Source organism: Watersipora subatra, chromosome 3 (genome assembly GCF_963576615.1).
Source record: "Watersipora subatra chromosome 3, tzWatSuba1.1, whole genome shotgun sequence".
In the NCBI taxonomy this organism is placed as follows: domain Eukaryota; kingdom Metazoa; phylum Bryozoa; class Gymnolaemata; order Cheilostomatida; family Watersiporidae; genus Watersipora; species Watersipora subatra.
In genome coordinates, this window is record NC_088710.1 from 33,124,768 (window position 1) to 33,144,672 (window position 19,905).

Genomic DNA, 19,905 nt, shown 5'->3' on the forward strand with positions numbered 1-19,905 from the left:
CCTGCGGATAGTCTAAACCTATTTACCTGCGGAGATAGTCTAAACTTTTTTACCTGCGGAGATAGTCTAAACTTATTTACCTTCGGAGATAGTCTAAACTTATTTACCTGCGGAGATAGTCTAAACTTATTTACCTGCGGATATAGTCTAAACTTATTTACCAGCGGATATAGTCTAAACTTATTTATCTGCGGAGATATTCTAAACTTATTTATCTGCGGAGATAGTCTAAAATTTGTAAACTGAATGGTAGAAAATGTATGGAGATTAAAATATTTCCATCTCTTTTAACTCGCGGGAATCACAGCTGGAAAATCTGAAGCAGTAGGTTGCCTCTGAGGGGTTACTGGCTATTGCTATGATCACTCTCTTGTCTTAACTTAACACTGAAGCAGCCTGGACCAGGAATATTCGGGAGTTGTTTTCCAACCTGATACTACGTTTGAGTTAACTCAGCTGCATAGCTTTGCTTTGCACTTTTGGTTTGCATAAGACTACGAAATTTTGTCACCTTGCGCGTATTACGTTTTCAGTGTAATTTCGAAGTTTGAAGTAGAAAGGATTGTTAGTTCTTGAGATATCGTTGAAAGACTGCGGGCACTTCTGACTGATGGAGAAATGAAAAATGGCTACATACAGAACACTAGTGTCTAATGACACACTGATTGACATTTGTGGTAACGAAGGGTTTAGATTAGACACTAGCTAGAAGACAAAGCTAGAAAGTTTCTCCTCCTCAGCAACAAGAGCTTTACACTAAAACTAATTGTTTTTCTATTCATAACAAATATACACACTCGATGAGACTCAGTGTACATAACAAATATACACTCTCTATCAGACTCAGTGTACATAACAAATATACACTCTCTATCAGACTCAGTGTACATAACAAATATACACTCTCAATCAGACTCAGTGTACATAACATATATACACTCTCTATCAGACTCAGTGTACATAACAAATATACACTCTATCAGACTCAGTGTACATAACAAATATACACACTCTATCAGACTCAGTGTACATAACAAATATACACTCTATCAGACTCGGTGTACATAACAAATATACACTCTATCAGACTCGGTGTACATAACAAATATACACACTCTATCAGACTCAGTGTACATAACAAATATACACTCTATCAGACTCTGTGTACATAACAAATATACACACTCTATCAGACTCGGTGTAGTCATTGTTTCTTCAGTAACCTCTGAGACATCACTTCTATAAAAAAAATTATTTACTTCATCTAATGTCAGTACTTTCTATTGAGTTCTACAATTAAGGGCTTCAATATGATATTGAGGTCGAAAGGAGTTGTGCTACCCTAAGTACTTTCACAGTAGATTGAGTTGTTAATATGGTCCAGGATCAGGGAACCTGCTTGTATGTACAAGAATAGACTTTAAATTATTAAGAACTCGTATTCTCACAGCGTAGCCGCCTCTAGTCTGAGGCAGAGTCTTGGATGTTGACAGATGGCCCTTTCAAGATAGTCCTTTGCAGGGAAGACAATGAGGTTTTAAACAGGACAACATTAACATACATGTAGTTGCCCTCACTATCTCTTCATTCATGTTGTTTCTTCACTGACTTTGAAATTGTGAGAGAATTCAACAAAAATAGCTTGAATGATAACAGATTGATTGCATTTGATAAAATACTTTTCAGAATTGTTGTTCACAGCGTCCTGTGACAAACCTTCTGACCAACTGTGTATAACTAACTGTGTATAACTGTGTTTAACTACTGTGTATAACTACCTCCGTATAGCCGTCCATTTGCATTGATGAGATGTTGTTTATTCAGGTCGACCCGCAGTACCTCGCTAGGCTTATTCTAGTCATGCCTCAGCAACAGAGCACAAAGTTCATTGAATCTGTTATCCTCACACTCTACAATTATGCCTCCAACCCAAGAGAAGAGTACCTCCTCCTCAAGCTCTTCTCCACTTCACTCGAGCATGAGATTCTTGAAAGAGTGGACAACATGGCAGACATCGTGACAGGCAATCCTCTCGCTATAAAAATGGTCGTGGACTTTCACAGGTGGGTTGTTCCTCATGCTACCCTAGTTTCATCGATACCCTAGTCTCATTGCTACCCTTGTCTCATCACTACCCTAGTTTCATCGCTACCCTTGTTTCATCGCTACCCTAGTCTCATCGCTGCCCTAGTTTCATCGCTACCCTAGTTTCATCGCTACCCTTGTTTCATTGCTACCCTAGTCTCATCGCTACCCTAGTCTCATCGCTACCCTAGTCTCATCGTTACCCTAGTGTCATCATTACCCTAGTCTCATCGTTACTCTAGTCTCATCGTTACCCTAGTCTCATCATTACCCTAGTCTCGTCGATACCCTAGTTTCATCGATACCCTAGTCTCATCGCTACCCTAGTTTCATCGCTACCCTTGTTTCATCGCTACCCTTGTTTCATTGCTACCCTAGTCTCATCGCTACCCTAGTCTCATCGCTACCCTAGTCTCATCGCTACCCTAGTCTCATTGTTACCCTAGTGTCATCATTACCCTAGTCTCATCGTTACTCTAGTCTCATCGTTACCCTAGTCTCATCGATACCCTAGTCTCATCGATACCCTAATTTCATCGATGTCCTAGTCTCATCGTTACCTTAGTCTCATCGTTACCCTAGTCTCATCGTTACCCTAGTCTCATCGTTACCCTAGTCTCATCGTTACCCTAGTCTCTTCGTTACCCTAGTCTCATCGTTACCCTAGTCTCATCGTTACCCTAATCTCATCGCTACCCTAGTCTCATCGCTACCCTAGTCTCATCGCTACCGTAGTTTCATCGCTACCCTAGTCTCATCGATACTCTAGTGTCATCGCTACCCTAGTACCATCTATGCTCTATTCAATTCAGCAACTGTATCAACCTTAACCTTCTCCAGTAACTGCTCTATTAAATTTAGCCTAGCCAAGTACCCATCAAAGGTTTGCATTGTTAATGATTGGTAGCTTTTTGACCGAGGCTTACTTGGATGTTATTGAGTAAAACATCCTATTGGAATATGCTGAGAGTGAAGAGATAATTGCTAACAAATTTCAAGCCAAGTGAAACCATGACCAGTCTATGGATTTCATATGTGCACATCGAACTTAGCCTTCAAATACTTCACACACATTTTTACGCGTTGCTTGAGTTTTGAAAACAAATTTGCTAAGAGTCTCTCATGAAATATATTGATTGATGTAAAGGGCAGAAAACTTATCATTTTACAATATCAATGACTGTTGACTGCGCTCCAAGACTTCATCAAATACTAGACCAAGGATTTCTGAAGAGTACATACGCTAATGTCACATGTTGCAGGAATGCCCGTGGCCGCAGTTACCTCCGTGATATGCTTAACCCTCTCGTAACCTCTCTACTTGATGACAAGTCAGTCAAAATCAACACCAACCCTATCGAAGTCTACAAGAGCTGGGTCAACCAACAGGAAACGGAGACTGGTGTTTCTAGGTAGGAACTTTTTTCACTTCACTATTCGATGTCCTCTTCTTTTGTCCTGCGCAACTTTCCTTTTCTTGCCTTCCTCTTTTTTCTCCGCACTGCATTGCATGCTGGGTTACTGCCCTGCCGGGTTTTTGTCGTCTTGTCGTGTGTTGGCTGACAGTTGGGCTCTTTGCAGTAAAGAGAGTAGAAACAAGCGGTAACGTAATTCTCTGTGTTCTATGTATCAGGAATGTGTGTTACGAACAAGGATCGATAGACGAGTATTAATGCTTGGCTGAGGGCAGTATACCCTCAAACAAACTCTTACTAATATCTACTAATATCTCATGAAATATGACAGCACCTGTCAGTGCGTGTCACCATTCACTATAGACATCGTTGTGGTGGAGCAGCTTTAATTTCTGTCATAGCATGTCTGGAGCATAGCTCTTCCCAAACTCTGTCTGAATCAAGCTTAAAGCTCTCACTCTTAACACTGGAAATACGCTGTAATATGTGACAAACAGCCTGCTGGGGGATGTAACACCATCTCTGACAAGGGGAAGCAATCCTTCATTTGTGTTTTGTTCTAGTCAAATAGGTCTCGTTTGAAGGTTAACTGACAGCATTTAAAAATAAAAAATTTTTATACCAACATAATATGGATATTTCGTTTTTGAGTAATGATTTTGATGTTGGAAAAACAAAAAACCAGTTTTTGAGACAAAAACACTTGCGACGCAAGCTCCAAGCTTTGATATGAGGGGTTTATTTTTTCCAAAACACAGACTTACAAGTTACGATGTCAACACCGACGGTTAGGCAATGCAGAATGCAAGACAAAACACACTTTTTTTGGCTGCTGTTCTTTACAGTTTTACCGCATCTCATGGTCACGCTACATCGTCATGGTTACCGAAAATGGCAGATAATTATTACACAATACCAAAGCAGATTTAACAAATAACCAAAACCTCTACACTGTATTTATGCAATCCTCACCAAGTTTCGGTCAGCTGTTATAGAATTACACCAATCAGCTCGTTTCTCTCATCTGGTGGAGTTGGCAAGAAATTCTTCCTTCACATAAGTAGGAAATTCTTCCTTCACATAAGTAGGAAATTCTTCCTTCACATAAGTAGGAAATTTGCAAATTTGTTCATAAAAGCTTGCTATTCATTTTGCAGTAATTTCCTTGAAACCTATCTCTATCAACTTATAGAGATTATAACGTATTATAAAATATTATTATAACATATTATTATAAAATATTATTATAACATACTATTTTAACATATTATTATAACATATTATCAGTTTTGTAAGTGAGGATTTTGAATGGCCAATTTTTAGATAATCTAGTTCTAAGAATGAGCAATCTCAACATAATTATATAGTGTCGCAGCTAATAATAATAATAGTAGTAACTAGAAATTCCACTGTCATACAGCCCACGACCAAAGAGATGGCCAGAGATACTGGCAAAAAAATAAAGGGTACTGATGGTTGAGAAATGCAATATTAGCAATCAAATGGCTCTGCAGTGCAATAGGATAACTGCAATGGTAGCTGTAATGTACTGGGTGTGGGTGTTATTATATACAACAATAAGCAATAATGAATGGAAAAGATGTTTATATTTTCCCCCTGCAATAGGAGAAATGCAATATTGGCCAATATTAGAAGTAAAATGCACTGATATTCTTAGAATAATCAATTTTATTAATATAGTAATAATAGAAAAACAATACACAATTTTGATTACATTTCAAAACGTAATAGGTAGCAATATCGAGAAGTGGTATTTATATAGGTTTTTAGAAAATTTATTTAAAAAGTGTTTGGTCATGACAAACAACAACAATGAAAGGAAAATATTACACGTTTATATCTCTCCCTTGCAATAGGAGAAATGCAATGTTGGCCAATATTATAAGTAAAATGCACTGATATTATTAAAATAACCAGATCTTTAACAGAAAGCGAATAAGAGTATTCACGCGTATAAAACTGTAGCAAAAAATAAAAAATGTTTTCGTCATGAAGGGGCGTTGTAGTTCGGCCTTAGCTTGTACATAAGTTGTAAAGAATTTTGGTTAACGTTTCAAATAATGAAACCTTCGGTGATTGGACAAAAAACACAGGCTGATAAACTGTGTACCACAATTTCGTACCTGTAAATCGGTCTACGCTTCAAACGGTCTACGTTTATTACAGAAACCTTCGAATAAATTCGATTACAAGTGAAAAATGCCATAGACTGATGAAATGAGCACGGTTTTATCGTGAAATGCGCACTGCTAAATAGTTCTACAATCGGTCGCACGGCTTTATTGGCGTTTCAATTTTCGGTCTTAACTTTTATTAAACCGAGCTTTTCAAGCTTTTTGTGGCAATTTTCGTTCAAATTAATCTGTCTATTTGTGTATAATCCGATCAGATGGGTAAGTTATAAGATATTATCGTTGGTTTACAAAGACTTGGTAACATATTTAAATAGGTTTAAATGTGTTTTGTATCGTTATTATACTTTAACGACTTTAAATTCCGATGCTTAAATTTTTTGATGAAATTTCTTGACGAGGGTTCGTCTCATTGTTGATGAATAATTTTCGTAAGTTGTGTGCGCATGCATTTATCATAAAACTCCCACACTTCCGCTCCGCTCGTGTGGTCGTGGGATTATAGTTTGTAATATAATATTGATAAGCTAATAGTAATTATATAGTGTCATGTGCCCAGTCGATATTTTGCAAAGATCGCAAATCTTTCTGTTCATTTTTATGACTTACAAATGTTGATAAAACCTGGTATTTGGTTGAAATTACACAAAATTATCATTCGATCTCCCAATTTGCTAATTACTGCAATCCAGTCCTCCTCTAATTTTTTTGTTTTATTATAGTTTACTTTCTAGGTCAGCTGTTGCTAGGGTCCCCGACCTGTTCACCTACACTCCGACTAAATGATTTCTAGATTATACATGTAGGGTCAAACATTTATTCGAAAAACTGGGATAGAACATGTATATAGAATATGGAGTTGTCCGATCTTTTCCAGATGTTAAAGGGTAAAAAGCTTGACTTTTAATTTTGGTATTTTCTACCGCAATATCTTGGTATATTCACAGCCTGTTCAGTGAACTGCTTCCTGAATTTGCTAAAGAAGCTTTTAAATAGCAGGTAACAAATGTTTTTATGGTTTTTCATTTCACTGAGTGTATGTAGTGTATTTCTCAGGCGGCCAGAATTCTTTTTATATATGTTGTAAATATCCCTTTGATTGCATTAGGCTATACTGTAAAAAGCTCATTTGTTTGGTGATAGGATGTGTTATCAATGTTAGTCACTGCTACTAATAACTCTCAGTTGTATGTGATTAGTCACTGCTACTAATAACTCTCAGTTATATGTGACACTCTGCTTGATATTTAGGTCTACAGATCTTGACCTAAACGTATGGGAAGGGTTGTAACTGCACGAATGTGATGTGAAACCTCGATAGCTGAACTTGTGGTAGTGGGAAACCCCTTATCTTTCCACAAATAAATATTAGGATATTGTTTAGAGCACGTATTCATATAAGCTAAACTAATTGCTGTGGAATGCTGCACAATGAGTTGACTGCAGTATTTTAATAGTGGCTAGAATGAAAAGAAAAAATACTTTTCCAAGTACGTAATCCAATTATTACAAGTCATAATTTCTACATAGCTAGAGGTTAGTGACACTTGTGTATTACAGTGGTCTCCAGTATGTAGTGCCAACACTGGTGTATTACAACGGTCTCCCGTATGTAGTGTCAGCACTGTTGTATTACAGTGGTCTCCTGTATATAGTGCCAATACTGGTGTATTACAATGGTTTTCTGTATGTAGTGCCAACACTGGTGTATTACAGTGGTCTCCTGTATGTCGGGCCAACACTGGTGTATTACAGTGATTTCCCATATGTAGTGCCAACCCTGGTGCATTACAGTAGTTTCCTATATGTAGTGCCAACACTGGTGTATTACAGTGGTCTCCTGTATGCAGTGCCAACACTGGTCTATTACAGTGGTCTCCTGTATGTAGTGCCAACACTGGTCTATTACAGTGGTCTCCATATGATGTATCAACGCTGGTCTATTACAGTGGTCTTCCTTATGATGTGACGAATGAAGAGGCCCTCAAACATGAGGGTGTACAGCAGCTGATGGAAGAGAGCATACAACAGCTACGTGTCTGGAGCGATAAATTTCTCTCACTCATCCTTTCCTCCCTTGACCAGATTCCATACGGCATGCGTTGTATTGCTAAGGTCATGTATGACTCACTCACCAAGAAGTTTCCGGAGGCCAGCGAGAAAGATGTGCTCAAGGTTAGTCAAACCCATATCCTGTCTGTCTGTCTGACCGGTGCCCCAAATTATCTCACGGCGGATCTCTGCGGCTCCGCGTAGGATGAGTTACAATTGTTATATCTCTGTGCCTGAGAAAAGCAGCGCTCTTGTACTTTTAATACGTAGAGCCCCTCCGGAATGTTTGGAAATGGCAAATTAGCAAATGCTTTGTAAATGCATTTGCTATGAAATTGGAATTGCATTTGAAATGAAGGGTTTGCAAATGCAAACCCTTCATTATGCCTATTATACATTTATGACTCTCAATATTGTCTCTTGCACGTGAGAACAAAAGTAAGTGATTATCAAATATGAGTTTAATTTGTTTCTATTTTGAGAGTTTTCACCTCTCGCTGGGAGAGCTGGTCCCGATTAGTGGGAAAATCAATGTTCTTTTGGTTATTAAACTAATGGATAGGAAACAGATAACAGATGGATAACTTTTTGGTTATTTGTAAAATCTGCTTTGATATTGCGTAATAATTATTTGCCATTTTTGGTAACCATGACGATGTAGTGTGATCATGAGATGCGGTAAAACTGTTGAAGGTTGACTTGCAACAAAATTCACATTACAGTTATTTGTTATCAAAAGATTCACCATGTCTTACTCTGTTGTGTTGTAGGTGCCAAATATGTGGAAACGTGATTAAAAGCTCTTAAAAGCTCAAAAACGAAAAGCCGCCGTAGATTGGAATCTGTTTATTTCTCTGACGTATTCATTACAGTTTGGTTATCGTCTTGTCACGTGATGTTCTCACGTGAATTGAAAGGCCAATAAAAAGCTCAATCTAAAACTTATCGTAGCACTAGTTTATGACAAACACTTCGGGTTTTACCGAAGACCCCGTATCAAATATAGATGCTCGCTACTTTACAGTTTTGTTTCGGCATTATTCAATCGTCAAGTCGTAATCTGATCACGTGACCCAATACTTCGCAAATAATTTTGGCAGCACTTTTTGATTATCACAGGTGACCAACAGGCTTGTCATGATTATCAGACAATGATATGTACTCCTTCGAGCTAAGGTTTAAAAGTTTAACGATTTTTTACGGTAAGTTATAAGATATCACTGCTAAAAGTGACGGCATTACAATGACGATAAAACAGACGCGTAAGAACAATTGACATGGTTTTATTGAATGCGTGAAGTATATTTGTGAAAATATTTCGACGAATAAGGTTGCATGAAAGTGTAAACAGAAACCATCCTGTAACAACTACGTCACATTTGAGCCGTTTTGGAAAGCGAATCCAAACTACGGCGGTCTTGTGTGGCTGCGATTAACTGTTCGTTTTTTAGCTTTTAAAAGCTTGTAATCACATTCCCATATATTTTGCACCTACAACACAACATAGTAAGACATGATGAATGTTTTGATACCAAATAACTGTAATGTGAATTTTGTTGCAAATCAACCTTTAAGAATAGCAGCCAACAAAAGTGTGTTTTGTCTTGCATTCTGCATTGCCTAACCATCGGTGTTGACATCATAACTTGTAAGTCTGTGTTTTGGAAAAATAAACCCCCTCATATCACAGCTTGGAGCTTGCGTCGCAAGTGTTTTTGTCTCAAAAACGGGTTTTTTGTTTTTCCAACATCAAAATCCTTGCTAAAAAACGAAATATCATGATTGTACAAATAGATTTAATTTTTAAATGCTGTCAGTTAACCTTCAATCGAGACCTATTTATTTGACTAGACCAAACACGAATGAAAAAACTGTGTTAACAGAAAAACTAGACACATCTCTGCATAGGGTACATTGACATTGCTTTATAATGTTAGAGTGAAGTTGGTAGTCTATGGGAAGCATAGACCTATTAACTATAGTTAACTATAGTTAATAAGTCTAGGTTGGGAACTGACGCACAACTAGAGCAACACGTTTATTTGATGAACAGACAACCAGCTCCTAGTATTACTATACTCCTATAATACTACTCATATACTCCTATAATAATACTCATATACTCCTATAATACTCCTATACTCATATACTACTATACTTGTATACTCATATACTCCTATAATACTCCTATTCTCATATACTTGTATACTCCTGTACTTGTATACTCCTATACTTGTATACTCTTATACTTGTATACTCCTATACTTGTATACTCCTATACTTGTATACTCCTATACTTGTATACTCCTATACTTGTATACTCCTATACTTGTATACTCCTATACTTGTATACTCCTATACTTGTATACTCCTATACTTGTATACTCCTATACTTGTATACTCCTATACTTGTATACTCCTATACTTGTATACTCCTATACTTGTATACTCCTATACTTGTATACTCCTATACTTGTATACTCCTATACTTGTGAGTTTATTATTAAGAAAATGGTGCGAATGAGAAGATAACGTAATGTAATGGCCGTCTGTGATAACTGTCTTATCTTAATCTTATGTTGTATATACTGTTACGTACTCGTATGATGTAGCAAGTTTTATAGCTTGTTTATGTAGTTGTAGGATTGCAGGTATCGTCTTTCTATCAATTGAGATAATTTTATATTGAACAACATGTAGCTAAAGTAAGCCAAGTAATATTGTGCACTCATGCAGATTGTAAACATGTATGTTCTATTCCTGCTCCATTAAAACAATAAATCAAGTGGTTAGAGTTGAAACATCTAAATTAATAATAAACAAATTATAGAATTGTCTCCTGTTTTGGAGTTGCACTTTCATTTAGTAGGAAAAGCAACTCTACTTTTTTTTAAAACTGCTGGCAAAATAGCATTTTATTTTGAGCCGTTACCCAATCAAACATTTTCCTAGAGCTCATTTGTTCTTTGATTATTTACGGACTCAGCTAGCTGTCGCTGCCAAGGATCCCCTTCTCATTATCATAACTATTCAGATTGTAGGCAACCTGCTTTACTACCGATATATCAACTCTACCATTGCTGCCCCGGATGCCTATGACATCATAGACATGGATGCGGAGAAGGGTGCTCTAACGCCTGACCAGAGACGTAACCTGGGCTCGGTTGCCAAGATACTGCAGTTTGCAGCTTCCAATAAAGGGGTGAGTTGTTCTGTCCTGCAACTCTGGAACCTGTATCTGCTGTAGAATTTACTTCTATGACAAGTACATTACGTGACACCAGCATCTGTTGCACATTCTTCTATGAGATAATTTATCTATTATCTGAATAATCATCCTGTAGTTAGTTTTAGCAAAATACATGCATTTAAGTTAATGGGGCTAAAGAGAAGGGACATCTTGTATGTTAAGCATTTGTAATTCTCAAATATCTGTGGAAGTTTATTTACAAACATGGATATGTCTTTGCAACGGGTCATTTTACTTCAAATCTTTGTTTGAGATCTATGTGATTGCTTCATAGTGTTAGCCCTGTTGTCTCATTCTTTTTGTTAGCCGTTTGCATGGAACTACATCTATATTTAGGAAGTATATGAACACAGATATCTGCTCTGCCTGAAACATATCTTGCAACAATTCAGCTTTTTGTTGGTATCTAGACTGTAGCATACTGGGAAAACGCATCGAAAGCAGCTTATACAAATGTTGAAACAGGAACCTAACCACGATATGTCTGCCCTTTGCACCATGAACAATCATATTGCAAAAGCAGGCTAGCTGTTTTCCTTTTCCCTGAGTGTTATAATGTTCCATGAAGCTGTAGCCTGTCGAAGATCAGGTTCATGTACTTGTGTACACAAGTTAGCATGTTGGTAAATGCTCAAGTTACCACTCCAAGTTGCCTCCCCTACTCGCATCTCCACGTTACCTCCCCTACTCGCATCGCCAAGTTACCTCCCCTACCTTACCTACTGATGTAAATTCAGCTTTAACTACATGGCTGTTTTTATTGTATCTTATAGTTGCACCTGTTTTAGTTTGTCGTATTGAGCTAGTAGAGCTAGAGGTTGGATTTAATGTAGTTAGTTAGCCTCCCATGCCCCATCACTCGCTTACCCAATTGCAGTAGTCCCACGCTCAGTGTCGTCAATATAATTGTCTTTTCAGTTTGGTGGGGGAGACAGTCAGCATCTTGCATGCCTCAACACTTACATTAAAGGCTCTCATGAAAAGTTCAAGTGAGTTGCTTTCTAGTTGTACATGTTGTACCGCTGTGGTGTTCACTTGTGTAGTCACCTCCTGTAGATTAGATTTAGTTGATTGTATGCGGACTGTGCAGCATAGCAGTATTTCATGTGCCAACCCGGATGATGGTGATGACCTTAGTTTAATACCCTACAGGATGAATTTATTCGCGGAGTTATATTTCGCGAAAATTGACTTTTCATGCATATTCGTGGATGAATTTATTCGCGGCTGAAAACTGCCACTCTCTAGGAAAAGTTAACTCTATTGCAGCTAGTAATAGAGTTATTCCTACGCATGCGCACGCCGCGTGTTCCGGTTTATATTTAGCTTACAACTGCGAGACGATCATGCTAAGCTACGGTAAACCATTTTTGCTGCGTCCAGAAGTTTTCACGAATATTCATCGCTTTGGAGGCCTTTGATAAGCCAACAACTTTTGGTAAGTAATGAGTTTTTCACATTTACTAAATTAGTTGAATTTTACTTTGGTTCTTCGGTAAAACGCAATACTTATTTTTTCCATCCCTACCGCTTCATTATTTGTTTTAGTGTGAGAGAGAGATTTTTCATCATACACCGAAGAACAATGATTTCATCATACACCGAAGAACAATGATTGCAAGGGTGGTAGATGTCATTTTTAGAAGATCACCAATCATTCAGGGAGGTCTGGAAATTGAGGTTGAAGTGACCGCAGCTACTTACGAGAAGAATAAATCTGTTTTTAAAAAAGGAACAAAAACGCCTTTACGAGCACAAATCTTTGGCCAACCGGCAGAACTTTGCAATAGTAAGCCACGAGGAGAGTTCTGATGATAACTTCCTTACCAGCCATGTAGTAGCGAGAGAATCGCCTTCAACATCTACCCAAGACAGTGACAGCGACAGAGCTGCTATTACCAAAATAACTAGTCAGAAAGCACCATTACACGCTAGTATTCACATATCAAGAGTACCAGTTTAATTTTATTGCTAGACAACCGCCATATGGACTAAACTGTTTATATTTACTCCATTCATCGTTTGTAAAATTTTATTTGTATTTGAAATATTTTATTTGTACACTCAAGTTTGTAATAAATTGTAATATATCTATCTATACATGAAATAAAATATATAATTTAATCATGTTTGCTGCAGTGATATCAAGGAGTTGTAGTCGATGAAGGGGTCTAGGTTGACCGATTGCTTCTCTGCCAATATTCCTGCCTTGATGAATATTACTACTTGTTTCTAGTTTTCGTAATCGGAGTAGGTTGTTTCATTCTCAATCTGCAGTAAACACAAAAAAGAAAAAAACATTAACGAGTGTTAAAGAAGTACAAAAACAATAGCTGAAGTATTTAATGAAAGCAATCAGTTTTTAAACAAAAGAATTAACTAATGCAGTTGATTATGAAAAAATGTATCTGCAAATCAAATACATACCATAATGTCCAGATCAGAATCATGATCGTCCTCGACTTCGGTATTAGAGATTGATGGAGTTGATTTTAATGTAAAAAGACTAGGAAAGCTTTTTTGCGATGCTGAAGCCATGCCGAATAAATTGTGAAAACCTTGAAAAATTTTGTAAAGTTTGACGCAATGGTAATAAAGCTCGAAGCCTGGCGATGATTTTAAAGAAGCTTTGGAACTCGGCTACGTTTAGTACTTCTGCCTAGCGGCTATCTTCACGATGACGCGGTTCTGCATATCTTGTGACAACCTCGAATAATTTTGTAAATAAATGTGATGCATTGGCAATGATGTTAGCTCAAAGCTCAGACAATGATTTTAAAAATGTTTTGGAACTCAACTACATTTAGTATTTATATTAAAAACTAGGCTAGCGACTAGTTTTCAATTTGATGCAGTAGTTATTCTCTCTTGTGATTAAAAATAGAACTAATTATTCACGGAATTTAATAATTCGCGGGATTGACTGTTCGCGAAATTGCGAATTTTTATGACCAACGAATATTTTCATCCTGTAGGGTATAAAGTATAAAATTCTTTGCAGAGTTATCTTCTCACGAAACAATAGCGCATGAGAGAATCATTGTGAATTATTATAATTGCTGTCTTTAATCATATGTAGCCTTTTCTGAATGCTTTCCTCTCATCTGTGAGTCAGCAGTAGCTGTTTGTAATGTTGCCCATATGTAGATGATATCACCTTGTCTCTAGTGATGATAACTTCTAAGGATTCTTCCTACAAACGCTGACGCTGATGTACTCCTTTTGAGGAGAGTGCACTTTTACCAAAAGGAGAAAAATAGTTGCCTAGTAGTATTTGTAGTAGATGTAACAACGTTATCTTGATACAGTGGACCCTCGCCATACAATTTCTGTTTGTTCCAGGGTTGGCATCACATATCAACAATCTAAAAATGTCATGTAGAATGGTATAGAAACTCATAGTAATTATTTAATGCAAACACCCTTTGGTAAAAACATCAAAATTTTGTATATGTACTGTACATATTAAAAATTATTAACAAAATATGTAGTATGTTAATCTTAGTAACTATAGTTACCTACAATAACTCTAGTGTACACTGTATTTAGTGATTATGATCTGCAATAAAATGTAGCATTACAATAGACTAGGTGCAGTACGTACCGTAGAGAATTCTTACCTTCGAAACACGTGTATAACATAAACGTTGAATTTAACTTAAATGAGTTTAGATTACTAAACACATACTTAAAGTTTTAGTATGTATTTTACTAAACTAAACTTCAACTTTGTCATCAGCTAAAATTGTATCACCTATTTGTTTTTGGTTTCGTTTTCACTATAACTTATAACGCTGAACTGAGAGAGTGCAAGCATCGTAGAGCATCGTATCTCTTTCAGAGGTTGGTTTTGGCAAATAGCATATCGGCATCTTCGTTATTTCGACGTATTCAGCCCACCAACAGCCAAATTTAAGTTCAATATATCAATAACTTTGATAGCTTTCACATAGACAAATTTCCTTGCCCTTTCAGATCATATTTCCGAAAGGCGTGTGACGTGGAAGCCCCTGAAGTACACTTTAATATTGATCAGTACACCGAGGCTACCCTCGTTGTCAAACCTCAAATATACATAACCCTTGATGATCTCCTCAACACGCATTCAAAGCTCCTTGAATATCAATCTAAGATAGCGCCAGAGCCAACAGATATCATACATGAGTTGTTAAAGGACCTCGGTGAGAAGTCTCCAACTATAGAGGAACTTCTGGGAGGTGAGCCTTTTAGTCCAGGTTCCTCACAAACATAGATATGATATCTGCCTTGCCTACTCACGATATGTTGTGGAAAGATTCGCCGTCACATAGTGTATTTCCTTTTACAAATGGTGTCAGGTAGAGAGATGCAGTGACCCCTCCTCTATCACAAGTAGCGTTATGTAAGAAATGCACGCACAAGCTTATTCATATGTTACATGTTTATATGGTAACGTTTGCAGAAGGGTCCGGAGGCAACAAGGAGGAAGAGGTCTGTCTCACGCTCAGTAACAAACATTCTGCCACAGTGGATGAGAAGTCAGACCTGGCTGGTCTGCTTATTAGGTATTACTCGCTTCAATCAATATTTTATATCTCTGGTCCGTTGGTCACTGATTGGTCGCTGAAACCTCCATTTTTTTCTGGCTTTTTCTACTTGATTGTCTTTCCTTTCTGTGTCCTTCATTCTTTGGTTTGCTAGTTTTAGATTTGCCGTTACACTGTTTTGTCTTGGCTTATTTGCATGCTTTGCGTAGTTCTATAGGCACAGGGAAGGGTTTTGTTAACTGTGGCAACTCTTTTGCTTTTGCAGCACTAAACAGCAAACAATAGACATAATACGGTGTCAACTGGGAGACACGCTTACAGCGGTGTTGAAAAGCGAGACCACAGACGAGCAAGAGGCACAGCATACTGCTATGATTGCTCAACAGGAGCAGGTGGATGCGAGAGCCGAGGACAAGGAATTTGCTGTCACACGTTCCAAGTCTGTCAAAGGCCAAAATGAGCGAAAGTAGGTCATACTTTTATATTTTGAACTTTATCATAGTTCACCCACTGATTTCCGGCTATTTCACTGACTTCTATGCTTGTTGCAGGCTGCCGCTAGCAGAAAAGAAGGTCAAGGTTAAGGAGGATCTGGCGAGGTTGGCTGAGGCGAAATTGCTCTCAGATGATGGCCACTATCAAGAGATGGTGAACCTAATTGCGCAGGACATCAGAAATCAGCGGCGCTACAGAGCGGCTCGGCGAGAGGTGTGGCTGTCCTTACTTATTAGTTTACAGTTAGCATCAGGGATGAGTACCTGCGCCCATTGTCTTACCTGCGCCCATTGTCTTACCTTTGTCCATTGTCTTACCTGCCTGCCTCTATTTCCTCTAACATTAACCTTCCCTCTCTTGAAGGACCTTGAGAAACTTAAAGAGACAATGAACAATCTGCAGACAAAGAGAAGCTTCTTTGAGTCACAAATAGATTATTATAAGATGTATGTACAGGCGTGTCTCTCAAACATGCTTTCAGCTGGTAAAAGGTACGATTCTTTAACTATGATACCATTCTGTTCTGTTAAAATATAACTTAACAAATGCTTACTGCAGATTCTCCTAATAGCAAAAGCAACCCCGGTTTGCAATTTTTAAAATATAGCTATCGGCATTATATAACACGTATTGTCATGTTCGATGGAAGACATTCACATATTATCATGATAGTGAAACTTCCAAATAGAGACACAAATACAAAATAACAGTGAACTAAGTAATGCATATTGTAGCTGAATAAATGAGACTTTCTCATGACAGTACAATAAATTGTTGTTTTAGTTTTCAGTGTCCAGCATTTCTCGTGGTTTCTATCAACATTTTATAGAAGTCACGAGGAATTGTCTTTTCTATTTACAACATTCGTAGTTATCCCATAGAATGAGTGAAAGAATGCTTTTATTGATATTGGTTAGTAAAATGAAGTTTAGATCAAATTAACCACTCTATTTAGTTTACAATACAAGTTCACCTGTTCATATCAACTTAAGGGGAAAAGTCTTAGCTAACTACTACTTAGATAGGAACTTGTGTGCAAAGGGTTACAGCTCTTTAACTGTTTGAAGTTTTCACAAGTGAAAGCGACCATTACTGAGCAAGTGTATGACTGCTCAACGCTGCATTTAATTGTCATTTTTATTTTAGATCTCGTTTTGCTAATATATTTCACTCTGAAAAATATGAAGTTTATCCTAAAATATCACTGAAGCTTCAACCAAAATGTCTATTCAGGAAGCAGGGCATTAAAAAGAATTAAAAAAAGAGAAAAGTAGTAAGGAAATAAGCAACAAGCACCCTGATGATCAGAGTTTGAAAATTGCTAACATTCTTCATATTTTGTTTGACTATAATGTACGTATATGTCCTTGTGTGTAAAGGTTTCTGAGTGATACAGGAACAACTGAGTCGATTGCATTAATAAATTAAAATATATTGATGGTATTTGCAGCAATTACAAGTTGTATAATTTGATTTGGCAACTGTTATCAAGACCTTAGCCGTTATAACATAATTCAGTCTCTAATTAGGAGATCATTAACATTCAGGTTTGTATTAGAGATGAGAGTGATTTAACACAACGGGTGGATGTTAGTTCTACTTGTCTTTTACTGAGATAACATGAGTTTCCGCTAGCCCTTTCTTATTAATGCCAATATATACTCTTACTCATGAATTTACATTTTCTTACAACTTACTTTAGCCACGGGTGAGATAAGCTTCATGCAGCGCTCAGGCGTTGTTATGTTAGCCATTTCACATGGACTTCACCATGTTTATGCATCCTTGACATTTTAAACATTTCATTCGTGACTTTTCTATTGGCTGTATTTCAAAGTTTCTTAAACTGTTGTTAGTCATCGATTGCCTTGATTTTCCATACATTTGAGTTGGTTTTGTAATTGCTGTTGGAATGAAATAGCCATCTGCTTATGACTTAAAAAAATTTTGGAGTTCAAAAACTATGTCAATGTGTCTCCAGGCGCAGTCGGAGCAGTTACATAAGTGTCAGCTCGACTGGCACCCCCGAGGAAGAGAAGAAACCGAAAAAAGGAAAAAAAGAGACAAAGAAGCAAGTAGTGAAATACAATGCAGCAAAGCTGCATGAGCGAGGAATAGTGCTCGAAATAGATGGCTGTAATCCTAGCCAGTGAGTTCATAAAAAATTCTTGAGTACAAGTTTACTTGCACGTCTGTAAAATCGCCCAGACCAGCCTGGCTTAAGATTTCCCATTGTCACTGCTTATAATAAGTTCAGCTTGTTCAAAATATCTTTTGAAGGTTGAAGAACGTCCAATTTGAAATCAGCACAACTGATGATCCAGCTGTATTTCAGTGCACAGCTAAGGTGATGACAGTGTCTGAAACGCACTTACTTAAACTTCAGGTATGCAATATACAGTTACCATCTTTTGTTTATCATATATCTCTGGTAAATCATAGGATATAAATGCTGTTTGTTTATATCTTTCAGATTATAAATTTTCATCGTTTAGCAAAATAATAAATTTCACCAAATACCTTGTTTAACAAATTTTGATGAAAAGAGCAGGAATGCAATATTGTCTACGTGTATTAAGTACCCAGTTTTGAAACATGAAATCAGAGTTATCTTCTCTTTTGGCTTATGTTAGTGAAAACACAGACGATTCTATAGCATGTGCTATTATAACTAGATGAACTCATGTGAATACCTCTCTAATCAATCTTTTGCAAGCGGTGTTGAGAAACAGGTTACAAATTGTCCAATTCACTCAATGGTGAAGTTCAGGAGTTAAAATATACCGTAAACTAATACAGCCTATTCTACATACATGTATGGCTGTGAAAAAGTGATTGAACTCCTTCACTGGTTTCTTGTGTAAAAGTGATACATAATATAAATTCATCAGGTATTGTTGTGTGCGTGTCAACCAAAACAACAGGTCAGTCTCTTTTATTTTTGGATTTGATCCTGTTGAATAGACGATAGATATGCATTTGAATATTTGCAGAATGGATGACTTTGGCAACAAGGTTATCTGCTTTGGGACACATACACACCAACCAACACACCATTGTTTGTTATTTTGAATTCCCAGAGATGTGATTGTTAGATGTTATTGTACTTGTAGGAGTTGCTGGAACTGCAATACGAAGGCGTAGCTGTGATGCTATTGTTTGAAAGAGCTAAAGTCAATGTAAATCTATTGCTGCATTTGCTCAACAAGAAGTTCTACATCACCAAGTAGTTTCCCCGTACTTTAATTCACACATAATGCGATGTTTCAACTGTAACGACGACTGTTGGTACCATCAGCCTCTGTCATTACAATTTATGGAATTTTTGGTTACGTCTTCTTCATAATATTACCTCTACTTCCTTTATAAGGTATTCTTGCTTCGCTGCTTTTTAAATGCCAGGTGCTTACTATTTATCCATACTATGGTCCAGACATGTAGCGGTTAACTTTTCATTTTTCTTGAGCTCCGCCACTATTTGCCTCTGGCAATGATTCGTTGTTTGTCGCTTAGATTATATCAAGTTTTGACATTATCTGTTAAATGCGATGGTTTCGAAATTGAATATTTTATGATACAAATCTTTGCTTTCAAAAGTCTTTTGAAAGTGATCAAGTTTGTCAGCGAGTTGTTCGTTCTGCCTAATTACGTTTTACTTAGAGATGCTGCACTTTAAGACATTGTAAAATAAGTTGTATTTGGAAGAAAGAATACTGCTTCACGTTTTATATTTCAATTAGCGATGATGAGAGGCTAGTGAAAGCTCAGCAACTCCTATCTACCAAGAGTGTCTCATGCTCACCATCTGCCTGACATACATCAGGCCTTCAATATTTCCAGCAGCAGTAGATTTTAAGACTAGCAGCTTTGCCAATAACCATGCTGCATCAGGTTTGCATAGCCAGCGACACTAATTATTTATATAGAAG

The 19,905-nt window shown here is 37.2% G+C and overlaps 1 protein-coding gene across 2 annotated transcripts in view; it reads left to right on the forward strand.

The window, feature by feature from the left end:
* The window catches only part of LOC137391672 (ras GTPase-activating-like protein IQGAP1), an 82,731-nt gene extending 63,042 nt beyond the window's left edge, over nucleotides 1-19,689 (forward strand). For both annotated transcript variants that reach the window (XM_068078193.1, XM_068078192.1), the window contains exons 24-36: nucleotides 1,825-2,063; nucleotides 3,348-3,497; nucleotides 7,603-7,828; nucleotides 10,740-10,907; nucleotides 11,874-11,944; nucleotides 14,931-15,172; nucleotides 15,397-15,499; nucleotides 15,747-15,947; nucleotides 16,033-16,189; nucleotides 16,340-16,467; nucleotides 17,958-18,125; nucleotides 18,257-18,362; nucleotides 19,090-19,689. In XM_068078193.1, coding sequence (XP_067934294.1) covers nucleotides 1,825-2,063; nucleotides 3,348-3,497; nucleotides 7,603-7,828; nucleotides 10,740-10,907; nucleotides 11,874-11,944; nucleotides 14,931-15,172; nucleotides 15,397-15,499; nucleotides 15,747-15,947; nucleotides 16,033-16,189; nucleotides 16,340-16,467; nucleotides 17,958-18,125; nucleotides 18,257-18,362; nucleotides 19,090-19,206 — 2,076 coding nt within the window. In that variant the 3' untranslated portion in view covers nucleotides 19,207-19,689. The remainder of the gene's footprint in view (nucleotides 1-1,824; nucleotides 2,064-3,347; nucleotides 3,498-7,602; nucleotides 7,829-10,739; nucleotides 10,908-11,873; nucleotides 11,945-14,930; nucleotides 15,173-15,396; nucleotides 15,500-15,746; nucleotides 15,948-16,032; nucleotides 16,190-16,339; nucleotides 16,468-17,957; nucleotides 18,126-18,256; nucleotides 18,363-19,089) is intronic.
* Nucleotides 19,690-19,905: the final 216 nt, after the last annotated feature.